This window comes from Vombatus ursinus, unplaced genomic scaffold (genome assembly GCF_900497805.2).
Source record: "Vombatus ursinus unplaced genomic scaffold, bare-nosed wombat genome assembly UNPS02014810.1, whole genome shotgun sequence".
In the NCBI taxonomy this organism is placed as follows: Eukaryota; Metazoa; Chordata; class Mammalia; order Diprotodontia; family Vombatidae; genus Vombatus; species Vombatus ursinus.
The window spans coordinates 26,316,389-26,336,523 of record NW_020954588.1 but is presented as its reverse complement, the minus strand read 5'-3'; the positions used below and the strand labels follow the sequence as shown (position 1 = coordinate 26,336,523).

Here is a 20,135-nt window from a genome sequence, read left to right as displayed (position 1 = left end):
CAATATGTGCAGGTGAAAAGGGAGAACATTCTAGGCAGAGAATATAGCCTATAACAAGTTACAGAGAGGGGGGGTCAAAGCATCATTTGTGGGAAATGGGAAGGTAGGCACTTTGGCTGGAATGTAGTGTGCATAGGAGACAGTAGTGGGAAATATGTCTATAAAGATGAGTTAAAGTCAGAAATCTACCCTACAGGGTCATTGAGAAGAAAATACTCTGTAAACACTACCACAATGTCCAAATTTTGTGTTGTTATTGTTATTTAAATCTTAAGACAAAAATAGTTTTGATAAAGCTGTTTTTAATCTTCTCCATTCTCAACAAGGGGATACTTCATGCATCATGACCTTTAGAGCAGGAATATTACCTAGTCCAGGACCTTTGCTTGATAGATGAACAAACTGCAGCCCAGAAAATATTTTGATTCACCCGGCCACTGATCACAAAGGCAGATAATAATTAATACTACTATCTAGTATTGGCAAGGTACTTTCAGGTTTACAAAGTATTTAAAATATTACCTCATTTGATTCTCAGTACAACCCTGGGAGGCAGATGCTCTTCATCATCCCCATTTTTATATATGAGGAAACAGGCTAGGAGAAATATAGTGACTTATTCACAGTCACAGGGCTAGTAAGTGTCTGAGGCTATCCACTGGTACACTATCCACTGAACTACCATAAAAAATAGAGCTAAGATTAAAGTCCAAAACCTCTGGCTTTAAATCCAATGCTCTTATCAAATCATTTGGTTACAAAAGCCTGCCAAGGGCATCATGGCAATGGGGAATAGAAGATAGAAAAGCGAGAATGCAGATATATTACAAAGAACAAATTAAAAGACTTTACTATTGGGGTGCAGGCAGAACAGAGAGGAGTCAGATATGGCTAGAAGCCTGGGCCTTTGGGAGGCTGGGGATACCACGAACAGGAATAACTCAGGGCATAGAAGAGCTTTGGAATAGGAATGAGAGGACAGGAAGACTTAGAAAGAGTTTGTTTTTACATATCTTAAATTTGTTTAGTTTGTTCATTTTTTTTTTTTGGCAAGGCAATTGGGGTTAAGTGGCTTGCCCAGAGTAACACAGTTAGTGAGGGTTATGTGTCTGAGGCTGGATTTGAACTCAGGTCCTCCTGACTCCAGGGCTGGTGCTCTATTCACTGCAGCACCTAGCTGCCCCTTACACATCTTAAATTTGAGGTAACAGGAGAGGATGCAACCGATATAATTCATTTTGGGGTCCACAGAGAAGGTAAATACTGTAAAACCTTTCTTATTGGTCATGTTTAGCTTTAAATCTAGTTAGAATCCTCCAGGGGTGAAGAAAAAGACTGCAGAGCTTGGATATAATACTTTCAGTAGAGAGATTATCCTTAAGTCACAGTACAGAGAGATTCTAGGAACACATGAAACTCTCCATAAGAAACTTATCCCCAAGTTCCCCAGAGGCTCCCTGCTTTATTTTCTTTCCTTTCTCAATCCGCGTGCTGAAACAATTGCTTTTTTGATGTTCCTTTTTCTTCAGCTCTCTTCTGTCTTCTCTCCCTTCTTTTGGACTCTTCTTTTGACAGATAAATTGATGTCATAAAACTACAGATCCTGAAATGTGGGTTCATGTTCTTTTTGCATGATAGGCCACAGGAAAAAGGATCAATGAACGCTACTCTAATGGTATGCTTGACGAAATGGGAGTAACAATGTTTTTACTGCCTATTTCACAGGTTTGTTGTGAGGGAAAAAAAAAACGGTTGGTAAAGTTTAAAATGCTCCAACAACATTATCTATGATTATTATCACCCTCCACTAATGATAATGTTAATTATAATAAAGCATGATGATTTTGAAATGAAACCAAGTGAAAGTAAAAAAAAAAATTTGCCTTTAGACAAATAATTGTGTGTGAGAAGCAATTAACTCATAGCTGTACCAAGATATAATGTAATATGTAAATTGTGTGAACACATCCTATCTTCCTTACATGCAACTTAAGTGTAGTTCCTAACTCAGGCCATTCCAGCTGCTTTGGTGACTCAGAGTTTTTCCCAGAAGACGTAGACTGCTCAGTGACGCTGCCCAAGCAATAGCTTTCATTGCAGGCACATTTTAATTCACACAAAGGAAGTCTTGAGGCTTAACTTAGGGCACTCCAGGACATTTGAATGCCTATGAAAAGCAGAAAAAGATGAAAAATAAAGGATACATTGGTATGCCAGGCATTAGGGAGACAAAAATTCAACCTGGATGTTACTCTGATAGACAAAATGAGTACAGCATGGGGTTGGTAATTCATGTCATAAACTATCTAATCATGGAGGATTCTAGGAAAAGGGAATAATGAAAGTGCCAGACAGAGGGAGCAAATGGGGGTGGGTGATGCATGATACCCACAAAGAAACTAAATATCTCAAGAAAAAACTTGGACTGCCAAGTTCAATATTTCATAAAATAGCCCAAAAGAGGTGAATTATTCTAATTAGACATGAAACCATCAATCCCTTAATTAAAAAAAAATCATTGCATAAAAATACTAAAATGGGGATGTGTGATTATTCACTTTACAAAAGTGTGGCTTTAAATACTTTATCCCACTAGATCCTGGGAGGTATGTACAGTAAAATTTCTATCCCCATTTTTAGATGAGAGTAGTGAGAATCAGAGATGATAAGTGACTTGCTCACAGTCATACAGCTACTAAATGGCAGACGAAAGACTTTGAACTCGGGCTGTCTTAACTCCAAATACAGCTCCAATAAACAAATAGATTTTGTTTCAGGTTTTCTTTTTTTTTATCTTTCCCCAAAAGACACTGATAAAATGGCAATAGTTAAATATGTGAGTTACTTATGTTGTCTTTGATGAATTTAGACTCTGACAGAAAGCAGCTTGATTTGGGGCATGGTATTTGCCTACAGGAGCAGAAGAAGACTGAGTGAAGGGAGCAGAATCAATACTTCTCAGGCTTCTTATCCCATATTGATTCTTGTAATCCAGCAACCATTAACCACTTGACAGATAAGCTTCTTTTAAGATGGCTTGTTTATATTTTAAAAATCAAATACTTTAATTTTGCTCATGGGTTTCCCAAATGCAATCATTCCAAATCGACTTCTGCCACTTTGAGTTTCCCTTTCTTCTCTCAAAGTCATTCTTAACCTCCCAATATTCAAGTAAGCTTGTGTTAGCAGTAGTTTCTTTGAGTATATTCTAAAAAAAAAAAAGCACATGGTCTTCAAGAAGGTTTTGCACATCAGTCTCACACATGATATGCAGAAAACCCAAGAGTCCCTCTTGGAAAATATTAGAAAGATCCAGAAAATGTGTTTTGCATATTTACTTTTTTAAATATGGTTTTCTTTGGAGTATATAATTTTTACTCTTTCCCATAAAGGCTTGGTATTGTCACCAGATAGAGTATTAGAAATGCTAGCTTGTCCCAAGCCTGTCAACTCTCACTCTAATGAGGACAATTAGAATGGAAATCAAGAACTATGATGACATTCTGTTTTTAAATATTCTACATTTAAAAAAATATTCAGTATACCCAAACCTGACAGTATTCTTGGGGTTTTTATTAGTATTATCTTTTTGTTAGCAAACAGTTTCCCTTCTAAATTAGTCAAGAATAAAGTAGGAAATGAAACCTTGAAAAATGAGGCCATTTTGAATTTTTACTTCTATATAAGACTCCATGTAAAGATACACCTGTTTTCATCTACAAAGTCTCTGCTGTCTGCTTTATTAAAAGAGAGCAGCCAATAGATTTCAGTCAGTTTATCTGTTGAAAATCTTTTACATTACAATCTAGGCAAAGTGTACCGCTCAACTCAGCAAATGCTTCAATTCAACAAGATTTCAATCCAGTGGGCACGGCCTCTGTTTCAGGCACTATTCTGGGCTCTAGGGAGACAAACACCAAAAGCAAATGGTTCCTGACCTCAAGGAGTTTATATTCTTTCTTTAAAAAAAGGTTCCTGGAGTTTTTCCAGAACCAGGCCCTGAGTAATCATTTTAATCTTGTAAGAATTAAGTATATAGCAGAGAAGTATGCATCAATACTTTGTGAAATCTGTGATTTCAAACTACATCATGTCTACACTAGAGTAGAGGGTTTCATGAGTTCCTGTGGCCAAAGATATTCATAGGTCAGTGGCCTCCATTCTGGTTTTCTTCTGACCTCTTTGATTACACAACCCTCAACACAATGTCTGGTGCATAGTAAGTGGTAGATAACTGCTTATTGACTTAACAACCCCTTCTCAATCTCCTTTGTTGAATCATCATGTGTGGTCTACATCTTAACTATAGACTTTCTCTTGGGCCTCTTCCTCCAGCTCTTCCTCCTCCTTTTCTTCTCCTCCTCCTCCCCCTCCACCCTCTCCTCCACTACTACTACTACTACTACTACTACTACTACTACTACTACTACTACTTCTTTTTCTTTCTTTCTTCTTCTTCTTCTTCTTCTTCTTCTTCTTCTTCTTCTTCTTCTTCTTCTTCCTTCTTCTCTCTCAACACCAATACTTCTCAATCTTTTTTTTTCTTTCTTGTCCATGGAATAGCATTAATCTTAACCATGAGGAATCACGGCAAATTTAAGACTGTTGAGAGATGAATGTACATGTTAGTAAGAGCTTATGTACCCCTCAATTTATATTACAACTAGAATGTGCTACCACACACTGCTGCAAAACACTGCTGTACATTCTTTCAGCATGTCATCAGTTCTTATACCTTCAGTTATCACCTCTGTGCTGGTGACTCTCAGATCTATATATCAAATCCTAGTTTCTCTCCTGAGATACAGTCCCACATGAGTGCTTACCTATCAGACACTTCCAATAAGATGTCTAGTAGGTATCTCAAACTCAGTATGCTCCAAAATCAGTCATTATCTATCCTTCAGTGTTGACTTCTTCATTAATTAGCATAGCTTTGAAGAATTTGGGAACCATGACCCATTGAGGAGCTAAAGGATAGAGTAGGGCTTTAGTGGAAAACTGCAGAGTCTCAGATAGAGATCTTTTCTTGATTTAGAAATAATCTAGTATATTCTCTTCATTTCATAAGTGGGGAAACTCAGGCTCAGCGATTTTAAGAAATTTTCCCAATAAGAAACAGACCCAGGATTTGTAGCCTAGGTATTCCAGCTTAAAATCTAGCTAACTTTCCACTGAAACATACTGCCTAACCATAACCAAAAAATAGCTGTGAAAGATTATATTCTCCCTTCCCCCAATATTCCTTCTGACCAGATCCCATTTAAATTAGTCCAGACTTCCAGGGAAGATGCCTAAAGCTTCCCTAATTACCCAAATAACATGCTTAAATATACTCACTATAAGAGGATTTTACCTTCTATCTACTAATGATTCTTAACTCTGAAAATGGAAGCTTTTAAAGTTTCGTACCATCATATCAGCTAAGTATACAAATTTTGAAAATGCAAAGTTGTTTCAACAGGGTTGATATATTAAGGAACATTTTAAGCACAAGACAAATTTCAAGAAAGAGTGAGAAAGAAGAAAATTGCCTCATTTCCCAATAACTCTCACATTCCAATCTGACACCCCCTTGCACATGCAAACTTCAAGGCCTTGTAACATCCATATTTGTTGTACATCATTTGGAGCAGTGGAAGTCTTGGACTGTGGAGAAGGGCTGGTCTGCACCGCTTCTTCTCCTTTCCCCAGACTGAGCAGCAGCCCGCGGTCATGGACACCATTGTGATGTATTGTTGTCTATTTTATGTATTTCTTAACCATTTTACATGCATAAACCTGTGCTACTCTTTTTAATTAGATTCTTATCTTTTTTTTTAACATGTCTCTCATGAAGTTTTAGAGCTAGGTGCCCCTAAACCCATTTTCTTTATAAGCCCTCTTGTTCTTAATCATATGATTTTGCATAGTTTGGTGCTTTAGGGCAACACATATGTCACATTATAGTAGAACTACCTATTTATGACTCCCATTTTATTGTGATTAAATATTATTTATTTTTCTACAAAAATGTTACATGATAATTTTCATAAACTGTGTCAGTTGCTTCTCCTATAACATCCTGCTGAGTTAGGCACTACAACTCAAGCACGGAATCCAAAAAAGCATTCATTATGTGCCTACAGTGTACTAAGTCCTTTGCTGGGTCCTATGGAAGTATCCCCATACTACCACTCCTTTTTTTAGACAGGAAAACAAACTTACATATTGAATCACATGATCACAGCCAGAATTTGAGAGTTACAAAGGACTTTGGAGACCATTGAGGAAACCCAAGTTTAACCAGAATCCCTTCTCCAATATCCCCATTAATTTGTCATCCAATTTGTGTTTGAAGACCTCAGATGAAAAGCAAATTACTAGGGTAGCTAGCCCCATCACACAGCTAATAAATATCAAGTGTCTGGTCTGAGGCCAGATTTGAATTCAGATCCTCCTGACTCCAGGACTGGTGGCCTATCCACTGAGCCACCTAGCTGCCCTGCCATCAACTTTTTAATGACTCTAAATGTAGAGAAGGTTTTCCTCCACCACCTAGCACAGGACCTCTCACATAGTAGGTGGTTAGCAAATGCTTGTCAATTGGTTACATAAAACCTAAATTAGCCCTTAGAGCTCACCTCTGAATATTATATTTTATATTGGTATCCAAGAATTTGGGGTCAGGATAACATCTCAGAGATAATGGCATTAAGGATCAGGAAGAAAATACTAAATGGGGTGACCCAAATGGGGTCACAAAGAGTTGGAAATTACTGAAAACTACTGAACTACAAATGTAAGTCATAGAGAGGTCCTGTCTCTAGGAGACAGAGCCTTTGTATCAAGACAAAACTCACATGCTCACATTTAGGAGACTAAAGAAAGTAATGGGTAATCTGACTTTCCCATTCCCAGGGAATGTCTCTCTGGGTATGTACTAGAAAACCAACTGGCAAAAATCTATTTGCCAGTTGCCTGTTGGACTATTGGGTTGGGAAAAGGGTGCATTGAAACTCCTTGGGCAGAGAATTTATGCATGCAAGCCACAGAGACTGAAGAAAACCAGAGACTGCAAAATTGGAGGAGAGATAGATACTTAATGTGTCTTCCCCTTCTTCCCAAAGACTGATCCCATGCTATTTTTCTGCCATTCCTCAGTTTTATCTTCTCTTCCCAAATAAGAAACAGACATATAGGATGGGCACCTTACATTTTGCCTAGAAAAGATGGGTTAAATAACATATTGCTGAATAAAAGAAGGAGAGAAATCATGATTTAGTTGCTAAAATCCTGGACTTGGAGTCTGTGTGACAGGTTCAAATCCCAACTCTGATATTTAGCCTGAGCAAGTGATTCGCCTTCTGATCTTGATCCTCATCCATGGAATGATATTAAAGTCTTTCTAGATCTAAGTTTCTAACTCCACTTCCCTAAGAATATTGCTCTGACCTCTCCATCCAGTTGGCACTGAAAGCAATTCATCTGTCTGTTACCAATCCCCCTTTCCATGATTCCCTTGCAATTAGCCATTTAACAAATTCTCTCCACTTAATTTCTTTTTCTTTCTTTTTTTTTTTTTCTAGTGAGGCAATTGGCGTTAAGTGACTTGCCCAAGGTCACACAGCTAGTACGTGTCAAGTGTTTGGTCTGAGGCCGGATTGGAACACAAGTCCTCCTGATGTCAGGGCCAGTGCTCCATCCACTGCGCCACCTAGCTGCCCCCCACTTAATTTCTTTTCATAAATGTACAGAAGTCAGTTATCAACCAATAAAAGACTAGGTCAGGGTGTGGAGGGGGCAGAGTCACACATGACCTAGCCCCTTCAATAGAGAACTCCTTTTGTTTGCATATGCATTATTGAGAATAGCAAAGTAATATTATAGGGTGATAAACATTTTATTTCAATGCAAAATCTTTTTTCTGTGAGAGAAAAATTTTATTTTTTCCTTCAAAGGCTCCTACCAACCCACACACTAATTGTTACTGCTTTATTATCAGCTTTGTTACCAATCTGAATCAATCAATAATTGGCATTTATTAAGCACCTACTGTGTTCCAAACCCTGGGCATACCAAAATAAAAACAAAACTTGTATCCAAAGCATTTACATTCTGTTTGAAAAGACAACTTGCATGGATATAAGTATACATGAAATAAAAAAGAGAAAACAGTAGAACAGACTTGTGCCAACTTTTTTTTTTTTTGGTGAGGCAATTGGGGTTAAGTGACTTGCCCAGGGTCACACAGCTAATAAGGGTCAAATGCCTGGTCTGAAGCCAGATTTGAACTCAGGTCCTCCTGACTCCAGGCACCACATAGCTGCCCCAAACTTTAGATCATATAGATAGTATATTGTGATTTTCCTAAATCTTGGGTCAGAAGATGGCACCCTCCTCAGTACAATCCAATTGTTCCCTATTGCTTCTAGGAATAAAAATAGAGTCATTTATTGAGCATTTAACTCTCTTCTCAGCCTTGGCCTCTTTCTACCTTTCTAGCTTCTTACACTCTATTCCCTTCCACTCACTGATCCAGTCATACTGGCTAACTTGAAGCCCCTTTCACAATATACTCCATTTCCCACCTCCATGCCTTTATACTGATTGTTCCTTGTCCTGAAATCTCTCTCCCACCTTACTGCCATCCCTTAGTCTCTGGCTTCCTTTCAAAACTCAGTTCAGAAGCCACTTTCTGCAGGAAACCTTCCCAAGTCTCCCCAGTTACTAGTGTCTTCCATTTAAAGATACTATCCATCTCCTGTGTTTATAGCTTGTGTGTACCAATTTATATACATGTTATCTCCCCCTTTAGTAAGTAAGGTCTTTCTGGGTAGGGACTATTTTTTGCCTTTCTTTGTATACCGAATATTTCACTCATAATAAGCAATAAATTCATTGATATTTTCTGCATGTAAAAAATATATCTATGGACCATGCTCATTTGGGTCTATTTTCACCCTCTTACCCAACACATGCACATAGGAATTCCATGGCCTCATCCATGCATAGGAAATAGACCTTTCATGTGTTCTTTATCCATATTGCAACCTGTCACCAAGTTTTACATTATTAATCTTAGCTATATCAGTCATCTCAAGGTTTACTTCTTATGTTCCATTATGAAGGCTGCATTTTACTTTGATTTGAGCAACATGCACATTAATTAAAATCTTTCTACCATTTATAAAAAATAAAATAAAATCATAATCAACTCGAGTGGAAAATGGGAAGTTGATGACTTTTTATAATACTAATTTCTTCATTTCCATTTGTATAACCAGTGATTTTAACTGTTAGGATGGTTTTAAGTAGGATAAATCCAATAATATAGAATGAATATGGATTATTGCAGACCTTTTACTTTTGATCATATCTGTATCCTCAAGGGGCACATGTTTTGGTGACAGGAAATAGAGGTAACAACAGATTTCAAATAAGTAAAATTCAATGGCTTGGTAATAAGCCAGGGAATTTTTAGGCTCTGCATCTGTAGAGGTTGATGCCATGAAGTCAATGTATTTTAATGTCATAGTGAAGGGGTGGGAGGAAGAAGGAGCTAAAATACAACCCTGTATTGTTGTTGTTATTTAAAACTTATCCTGTTCTAACATCATGCTACATGTTGTTCAAAACCCAGAATCAGACCTTCTACAATCCTGCTCCTGGTTTGACAATCTTAATTCGGTTCCAGTAACATGACAAATCCCCCCAAAAAATATTTATCCCTTGTTCAATTGCTCCTAAGTAGCTACAGTAATACCCTTTAAATTTGTCAATTCTGTGGAAATTGGCTTAGGGATTCCATAAAGTCCAAAGACATGTACCTCAGTGACCGCAGGGGCAAGTGTAGGGTGTGGGGAAAGGGGATTGAAAGATCATTAACTGAGGCTTTCCATCCACAACATTATAACTCACTGGAGCCTGAAGCCCTCAATAATCCTGAACATTTCAAAGTCTCATTTTAGGAAGAAGGACACATTTCTCATGACCAGCTTCCCTAGGCAGGCACTAATAATCCCCCCAGCCTCTTTGCCTTCTGCAGATATGTGTGACACAAAGTAAGGATAATTTGGGCTGAATTGAGCCTATAATGAAGGAATTTATAATCAGTTCTAATGTATTTGAGAGCAAAAGTATATTAGCCCTTCATCAAAGGCAATGATAAAAAGCCACGTTAATATGGGTGGAGAGTAATTATTTCAGAGTGCATAATTATTCTCCAGCTAAAGAGAGAGGAATGCTGATTTTTTTTATTCTTCTTTAAGAAAACATGCACACACACAAAATATATAAGTATAAACATATAACATATGAGCATACATTCACACATATAGTTTAAGTGCTGTAGCCAGACTAGGAAATGGAAAACTGCCTTGTGTGTCTTGTGAAAAAAGTCAGTCACCTTAAAATAAGACAGGGCTGTGAGTTGTGATTGCTCTAATATGGAAGGAAGTATTTTTGATTTAACTGATGACAGAGTTCAAGGTTAGGACTTCCCTTCACGTGAACATACCTCCTGTTCTTCTAATATGGCAATACTTGACTGTCTGGGAGAGTCAGGAAATGTAACTGACATAGGATTTTTTTCCCCTATTACCTTTAATGTTAATAGGTGTGCACTTCTGGTAGCCTAGGCCCCCCAGAGAGTCTACAGGGAGAACAAACTGCTTTTTCCTTTGGTTTTTTGCAGGTTCCATCAGTTCTGGATTTTGAGAGGTTTCAGATAGCCTCTTAAAGTGCCAGTGCTGAAAATGTCACATTGAAAGTTTAAGATGAGTATGCAAGTCACATGAAATGGTGTTGGTTATAGTATATTATTAGCTCTATGTAAAGGATAATTTTTTTGACCTTTGGGTAAAATAAAATTCCTCAAAGAAGGAATGTTGGGATCACTAATAAGACTCTATTGACATTTTCTTTCCTCACCCTTACTGATAACCATTAAAATGATAGGTGGGGATGAAGGGGAGGAGAGAGAAGGGAAATATTTGTATTGTGTATATGTCATTTTTATTCATTAAAAATTCCAATGATGAACCTTTTTCATAAAAACAACTCATCAGTAAACAAGTATTTATTAAGCACTTGCTCTGTGCCAAATATTATAATATTCACAACGAGTTTATAGTCTATCAATGTAAAAGTCAAGAGAAAACAAATGCAGTTGTATTAGTTTCACGGGGTGGAGGAAAGCTTCAATATTTTATTTTTCCATCTAGCATCAACACGTCTTCTCCTCAGGCTAAAATGACTTCTATTAATTTTATTAATGAAAAATATCATTGGAAATCTCCAGATTCCCTGGATGACCTCTTTTCTTGCATGTTCCAGCTACCTAACTTTTCCATTGCTGCTGGATCTCTGCCTCTCCTTCTGCCCCTCCCTTTAAGCCAGATAGTCTCAGAGTAACTAACTTTCATGCTTTTCTGGGAAGAAAGAGTGTATAATTTTTGGTATATCATACCCCAATGATAAGTTAGAGGACAAGGTTGAAGGACTGAATACCTCTATTTAGCAGAGAGAAGCAAGAAGTATTAGAGGTGCCACTAATTGAGAAGGTGAAAAGGAAGACTGGAGATATTTTTTAAAAAATTTAATATTTTATTTTCCCAATTACACATAAACATTTTTAATATTTTTTTAAAATTTTTGAGGTCCAAATTCTCTCCCTCCCTCCCTTCTTTCCTCCTTCATTGAAAAGGCAAGCAATTTGATACAGGTTATAAAAGAGTATGCTTTGATATGCATTCATACTCCATCAGTTCTTTCTCTGGAGTTTGATAGCATTTGTCATCGTCAGTCCTTTGGAATTGTCTTGGATCATTGTATTGCTCAGAATAGCTAAGTCATTCACAGTCAATAACTGTACAATATTGCTATCATTGTCTACCGTGTTCTTCTGGTTCTGCTCACTTCACTTTGCATCAGTTCATGTAAGTCTTTCAGGTTTCCTGAAAGCATCTTGCCTGCCATTTCTTACAGTGAAATAGTATTCCATCACAATCATATACCACAACTTGGTCAACCATTCTCAAATTTATGGGTATCCCCTCGATTTCCAATTCTTTGCCACCACACAAAGAGCTGCTATAAAAATTTTTGTAAATATAAGTCCTTTTTATTTTTTTAGTCTCTTTGGGATACAAACCTATTTTTGCTATTGCCAGATCAAAGAGTATTCATTGTTATATAGCCTTTTGGTAATAGTTCCAAGTTGCTCTTTGGAATAGTTAGATCAGTTCATAATTCTACCAACAATGCACTAGTGTTTTATTTTTCCCACATCCCCTCCAACATTTGTCATTTTCCTTTTCTATCATATTAGCCAATCTGATAGATGTGAAGTGGTACCTCAGAGTTGTTTTAATTTGCATTTGTCTAATCCATAGGAATTTAGGACCTTTCTTCATATGAGTATAGATAGCTTTGAATTCTTCATCTGAAAACTGCCTGTTCATATCCTTTGACTATTTATCAAATGGTAAATTTCTTGTGTTATTATAAATTTGACTCAGTTCTCTACATATTTGATAAATGAGGTCTTTATCAGACAAACCTGGTATAAATCCACCCCCCCCCCAGACACACACACTTTCTGCTTTCCTCCTTGGCTGCATTGATTTTGTTTGTGAAAAACTTTTTTTTAAGTTTAATGTAATTAAAATTATCCATTTCTCATCCCATAATGTTATCATTTGTTTTATCTTGAATTCTTCCCTTATCTATAGATCTGACATGTAAACTATTCCATGCTCCCCAATTTGTTTAATGTATCACCCCTTATGTCTAAATCGTGTGCCCATTTTGAAATTATTTTTAGTATACAAGGTGAGATGTTAGTCTATACCTAGTTTCTGCCAAACTGCTTTCCAATTTTCTTAGCAGTATTTGTCAAATAGTGAATTCTCATTCCAAAACCTTGGATTATTGGGTTTATCAAATTCTACATTACGATGGTCATTTACTACTGTGTATTGTGTACCTAATCTATTCCACTGATCCACCACTCTATTTGCTAGCCAGTACTAGATTGTTTTGATGATTACAGCTTTATAATACATTTTGAGATCTGGTATGGCTGAGGTACCTTTTTCACATTTTTTTCTTCCGTTGATTCCTTTGATATTCTAGACCTTTTATTCTCCTAGATGAATTTTGTTATTATTTTTTCTAGCTCTGCAAAATAAATTTTGGTAGTTTGATTGGTATGGCATTGAATAATTAAATTAATTTTGGTAGAATTGTCATTTTTGTTATATTGACTCAGCCTATCCATAAGCAATGAATATTTTTCCAATTGTTTAGATCTGGTTTTATTTGTGTGTAAAGTGTTTTGTAATTGAGTTCATATAGTTCCTGTGTTTGTCTTGGTAGGAAGAACCCCATGTATTTTATATAGTCTATGGTTATTTTTAATTAAATTTCTATTTCTACCTCTTACTGCTAGACTTTGTTGGTAAAATATAGAAATGCTGATGGTGTATGTGGGTCTGTTTTATATTCTATAACTTAACTGAAGTTGTTAATTGTTTTAATTAGTTTTTTAGTTGATTCTCTAGGATTCTCCAACTATGCCATCATATCATCTGTGTAATAGTTTTGTTTCCTCATTGCTTATTCTAATGTCTTCCATTTCTTTTCTTCTTTTATGTCTATAACTAGCATTTCTAGTACAATATTGAATAATAATGGTGATAATGAGCATCCTTACTTCACCCTTGATCTTATTGGGAAGGCTTCTAGCTTATCCCCATTATAGGTATTTCTTGCTAATGGTTTTAGATAGATACTACTTATCATTTTAAGGAAAGCTCCATTTATTCCTTTGTTTTCTAGTGTTTTTAATAGAAATGAGTATTATATTTTGTCAAAAGCTTTTCCTACATCCATTGAGATAATTATGACTTTTATTAATTTTTGTTATTGACATAGCCAATTATGCTGATGATTTTCCTAATATTGAATCAGCCCACATTCCTGGTATAAATACCACTGGAGGTATTTTTTTATTGGAAATTTGAAAAAAAAACATAATAGACAATTGGAGTTTGCCTTTGTAACATTCTTCATAGCTGTGATCTACACATGTCTTATGTGGAATAAGGAAATCAGAGATCAACCTCCCAACATGTCCTTCAGATTGAATGTAAGCTCCTTAAGGGCAAGAGAGGTTTCACGTATGTCATTTTATCTCTGATACCTAGTATAGTGCCTGACACACAAGTAGGAACTTAATGACTGCTCCTCAAAATGTTTAAAAGAAGTTAAGTGCAAGGAGAGTTTACCTACATTTAATGTCTTTTCCCAGTTTCCAAACTTAGTTTTGGGGTAAGAGCATTTGACATCTTTCTTCCAAATATACACATATATGTCTATGTATATCTGCATATATGTATATGTATATATATACATATATAACATATTTATGCTTATGCATATTTTGCATGAAAAAAATCAATACAACTAGGATAAGAAGGGAATTGGGAGCAAGTCTTTGCATCAAATATTTCTTATAAGAATTCGACATCCGAGATATATAGGAAAATTCTCATTAATACATAAGAGCAAAACCATTTCCTCAGTGGATAAGTGGCCAAAGGTATGAACAAGTCATTCCTGGAAAAGAATACAGATATACACACACACACTTACACATATACATACACAATGTTTTAATTTCCTTAGAAGACTCCATTGGAATAAGTCTAGCACAAAGGAGTTCAGACAAAAAGTGACAGCCCCCACAGAGATACTATTAACAAACTCTATTGCTACTCATAGTGGTAGGAGGAGTACAACTGTTTGGGTGAGTTGCTAGGACACAGGAAGTACCAGTGTTAGGCCTCCATGCCCCCTATGGGCAGCACACAGTTGGGAAAGAGAAGTAGCTTTGCTCTTATTCAAAGTCTAGAACCTTCATGATTCAAACTTGTGAAGAATTTGAGTCAAAAGGGCCTGAATTATACTAATGGGAGACTGCCCTGTTATCTATGGCACCAGAAAAGTGAGGGAAATTTTCAAATTGCCTGACAAGGAATGAGGAATGAGGGTCAGAGAGATGGGAAACTTAATCCTAATGGCATGATTCCAGCAAGTGAAGGAAAAAGGTGAATGCTCAGTCTCTGTGCTTATTATCCTTGGCATCCTTGCATCCTAGCAGGGTAGAGCTGTACCTGTCAAACCAGTTTTCACTGGTTAATATCAAGCCAGTTTTCACTGGTTAATATCAAGCTTCCTAGATCTACCTTGATTTATCTTCTCATCTTCATAACAATGACTCTCTATTCTAGGTCAGTGTGCTATAGTATAGAACACTGGGGCCTCACTGGACTCTGTGCTCCCTGGCTCTTTTCATATGTTATCACAAAGTAGCTAGGACTCCTTCCACAAAGTCCTTTCATATACTGGGTCCTATGTACTCTGCCCCCTTGAGCATGAAAGACTTGGAAATGCAAGTAGAATCTTTTTTTAATTGCTGATATCATTTTCATCAGCAACTAGGACCAATCATTATAAATTACCTGGGTTAATAATTCTTGTTATCAAGAAAATTCATTGATGCTCTGCTCTCACTGAAACCATTTTGCTGGAATGGAATCCCAACTTCCTCCCTCATTCCCCTTTGCATACCTACATTGATTACCACCACCACCACCTAGATGGCTTTAGAAGAATATATGAAACAAAAAAAGTATTAGATATCTTCATTAAGAGATAAAATAATAAGAGAATAGATTTAGAACTATAACAGACCTTTAAGGCAATTGAATCCAGCTCTCTCACTTTCCTGTTGAAGAAACCAAGTCCCAGAGTAGTTACACAACTTCTACAGGGTCACACAGCCAGTAAATATCTGAGGTAGCATTTGAAATCAGGTTTTCCTGACTACAAAATCAGTGCCTTATCTGCAATAGCATATGGTCTCTCTCATAATATTGAACTTATTTTAATTCATTCATTCATGGTTCAATAAATGGACATCCTATATATAGGAACGTCCTTCCTTTACACTCTGCTTTGTAATGATTAGTTGTAATATTGTCCTAAGGAATTTTGCTTCAAGAAGCAACTGTTAGGCTTTTAGCTCTTGGAGTTGTTCTATCTTGCTAACAAATGTAAGGAGTTTTTCTTCTCCTTACTTAGATAGATGAAGCAGTGGTTTGGGTGAACTTAGATCAATTGGTTCAGCCAACACAGCTGCACATGGGGAAATAGGTCTTCTGATGGTATATAAACAGAGCCGGAGAGGCCCTGAGCCAAGTGTGGAGTAGGGGCAGAAGCACAGATTACAATGGAGATTTTATTGCTCCAGCATCTCATAACTTGTCAAAACCAATGTTTCTATTCATATGTAAAGTGTTCCTAAAGAGGGCTTATCCTCAAAACACAGCGAGCTGAATCCCTGTAGTCATTTTGCCATCCTCCAAGGAAGTCAGTTAGTCATATGATCATCCACCTTGGATGCCAATAGGATGAAAATTAAACAAGACTCTTCTTTCCCCAGTGCCCATTAGGTCAAGAGCCATGCCCAACATGGAAGGGAGGACTTGAAATCAACACCTGGCCCTTTTTGTATGTGACAGCAAATAGAAATGAAGTGATAATCCTGCAGCACTGCCTCGAGGTGGAAAATGTTATTGTTTCTTTATATAGTTAGTCTGCATGATTTTTTTTGTTTTTTTTCCTAAGAATTTACTTGAAAAAGCAAACATAACAACTCCTAGTCAGTAATGATCTGCAGCATGCACTACATTAACAAGCAAAGAGTAAAATCATCAGACAATATTATTCATGTTAATAGGGATGTAGAAATTGGGCAACGAATTGTCATGTGAGGCTCTCTATTTTCTGTGCTTCTAGTGCTCCAAGGAACATTTACAAATGAAAGATTTGAAAAGAAAAGGCTTATACCGGAAAGCAGTTTGACAGATATTAGGCTTACGGCCACATCACACACCATGTAACATAAGACTCTGAAAATGAATTTATGTATGACTGTTATAGATCATGCTATAGAAAAGGAAAGAGAAGAAAATCAGATCAGGTACTTTTCACAATTATGGCTCATTTCACAGCCATGGATAGTATGAGAATTCTTAAACAAACAAGGGATAAAAGCAATCACAAAATACAAGCTAAATATTTTTGACTATGTGAAATTGAAAAGTTTTAGTATACTACAAATTAACACAAAAAGGACAAGAAGGGACATGGTCAATTGGGGGAAAAAACATAGTTTTTGCACCAAATACCTCAAAAGGTCTGATTGCCAAGATATGTAGGGAACCTGAACAAATATAAAGAGCATAAAAACATTCCTCAACGGATAAATGGTCAAAGGATACTAGAGAGAAGAATTGAAAATAATGAAAATAGATATTTCAATATTTGCCATATTTGGGAATATCCTTTAAAACTAGAATTATCTTCCACATATTTCTCTGAAACAGTGATTGAGCACAAATTTCCCTAGTATGTAGAAAACACAGTAGTCTTCTCCATGGCGATATACCTCTCTGTGCTCTAAAAATGTTCTTGAACAATCAGAAAGAAAGTCTGCATTTGGATAGGATTGTAATATAGAGAAGTAAATTATAGTAAAATTTATGCATTATTGTAGAAAATGGAAATTTCTAATTTGGTAAAATCAAGAGTCCTTGAACTATATGTGTCAACTTAACTTTGTTCTAAGTCATTTGAAGTGTTTGGAATTAATACAAAACAATTATAGTAGAACAAGACAAGAAAATTTCATTGAGTTTTAATTAATAAAGAGCCACTTTTTTGTGGACAATTCCTATGAAAGGGGATGATCCCTTTCAGGTGAAATAAAAAAAAAATCTTACTGAGTGTATTATGAGTAGTTACAATTCCAGTGGAAAGGAATTGGAAGAACCTTGAAACTCTCCCTGACAGATGACATTATAGAAGTACCTTTAACATATTTACACTTAAGTGATGTTTCTTTGCTTCCACCTGATATCTTTGAATAGATTTCTGAGCTATTGAAACTTTTCTGTCATATCTATGTAATAGCAAATATATTATGTGCTCATTGTTTTTCCCCCTTCAGTCCCCACCAATGTAGGTTTTGTTTAACAATCAAGTTTCCAGTTTTAGTCCTGAGTTACACACATGTACAGTATCAGCAGGAATGACTAGAAACTTCAAGTCAAAATGTTGAACTGATCTTCTCTATTGAGTGTGCTGAGTTAATGCCTGCTTCTTGCCTATGTGCACTGCATATACTGACATGTCTTTCATTGTTTCTTTTCTTTCCCCCCTTCTTTTTCTTATGATTGTTATTTTATGCATGGCAAACTTTTTGCTTATGGCTTTGTGGTTGGCTGCCTTTGAAAATGGAGTGTCTTGTGCTTGTAATGGTTCCTTTTTGCATGTGTATTACTGACTGTCATTTAAACGCAACATCTAAGGAAACAGAAAGAGAAGATGGGGTTCCAACGGCTTCCTTGTGTGCTGAGGATGTAAAAAACAAAAGATACAGTTACTCTTCTCATGGCCTTTGACTTACCTTTTCCTATTTTGTTTGAGTCCAGCAAATTATTATTATTATTATTCAATGTAATAAAACACGTAGGAAACATTCCCACTACTATTAATTGAACTATTCTCCTAAAACATGATCCTATTATAACTAACTATTCTGGCCATGAAATCGTATTAAGGCTTAATTCCATTATGTCACTAAATTGATTAGTAGACATTAGCCCTGCCTCAGCAGGCCCATTGAGAGAGAAACCCTGACTTCCATCGACTCTACCTTTTGCTTTGCTTAAGCATAAACCTTCCTTTGCTAATAAACCCGTCAAGGGTAGCCAGAGGTTGCAAAAATCCTGAATCCACAGTTTCATTTAAAGGAGAACATGTGGGAAGGTTTTTTTTTTTTATTATTATTGAAAGAACTAAGGAAAAAAATGGTTTTGAAAAACAACTGTTAGAACTCCAAATGCTAATGGTATTATAAAAAAAAAATCTAATTATTTCAGGACCCGATACTGTAATTTTGCAAGGTTTTTCTCAAAAATTGTATTTACCTATTTAGTTTATCATTTTCACCATTTTAAATTCAATGTGATGACTGAGTAAAATAAGATGTCAGCTAATAAAATTGTTTTCTATTTTTATATGTGGTGGGTATTCTTTAAGACATATTCTTTTTGCTTGTAATTTGACCTCCATTCCCTGATATATTTTTTGTACTAGGGCAAAAAATACTAAGTGAACACTGTTGATGATACTTTAGATTAGATGGGGATTATGGGTATTTTTCTCTTTAAACAGAAATTGATATTCTAAGCTAATTCTTTCCCTGAGTTTTTTGATTGCTGTTATTGGGGTTTTGTCTTTGTTTTTGTTTTTTGGAATCATCCTTGGTAGTTTTAGAATTTAAAAATTATATTGCCCCTCCCATTCAGTCTTGTATATTCTTGAATTATCTTTTTTCCTCCATTTTTCTCCATTCTCAATCCTAGGTCCCCTTACAAAGAAACAGACAGATGATTTAGGGGATAATGACGGAGCTGAAGATGAAGGTATTTTTTTTTGCCGCCAAATCTGATTTGCATGATGAGGCCCCCAGTCTATTTTTCCACCCTCTTCCTCTTTTTTTGACTTCTTGTCCTTTTTGGAGAGTTCTTTTTCATCCCCATTTTTGATGTGTTTTGTCTTCTTGCCTGTTGTGATATATATATAAACATACATTTTTTTTATTTTTTTCAAAAAAACCAACTGTTATTTAGTTCTGCATTTTGGTACCAACCATTAAAATGTTTAAAGAGGAGGGGATTTTTTTTTGGGTTTGTTTTCTTGAAAATAAATTTTGACATGTTTCATTCTCCCTTTTGACTGAATTTTGTCAATAGAATTTGAACTAACCCCCTGCTCTTTTTAAAGGTCTCTCTGTATCCCCTTTTGCATGTTTGCTAACCTATGTATTTTACCAAATCCAAAAATGAATTGATCTCTATAGTTGTTATTCATTTAATTTTTAAAATCTTACACCTATATAATGTGAAGAAAAAATTAACTGACAGCTGCAATAAAGTGTTTCTTAAACAAGCCTTCAATTAAGTGAAAAGAAAAATGTATTTTTTGATTTTCTGACACATTACCTCCAAAACTAAAAGTGC

At 36.0% G+C, this 20,135-nt stretch overlaps 1 protein-coding gene across 6 annotated transcripts in view; it reads left to right on the top strand.

The window, feature by feature from the left end:
- The window catches only part of NLGN1 (neuroligin 1), a 783,137-nt gene that overhangs the window by 246,052 nt on the left and 516,950 nt on the right, over positions 1-20,135 (top strand). For 3 of the 6 annotated variants that reach the window (XM_027876058.1, XM_027876060.1, XM_027876063.1), the window contains one exon: positions 19,479-19,538. The exons of the other annotated variants lie outside the window; for them this stretch is intronic. In XM_027876058.1, the coding sequence (XP_027731859.1) occupies positions 19,479-19,538 (60 nt within the window). The remainder of the gene's footprint in view (positions 1-19,478; positions 19,539-20,135) is intronic. 6 annotated transcript variants of the gene reach the window in all.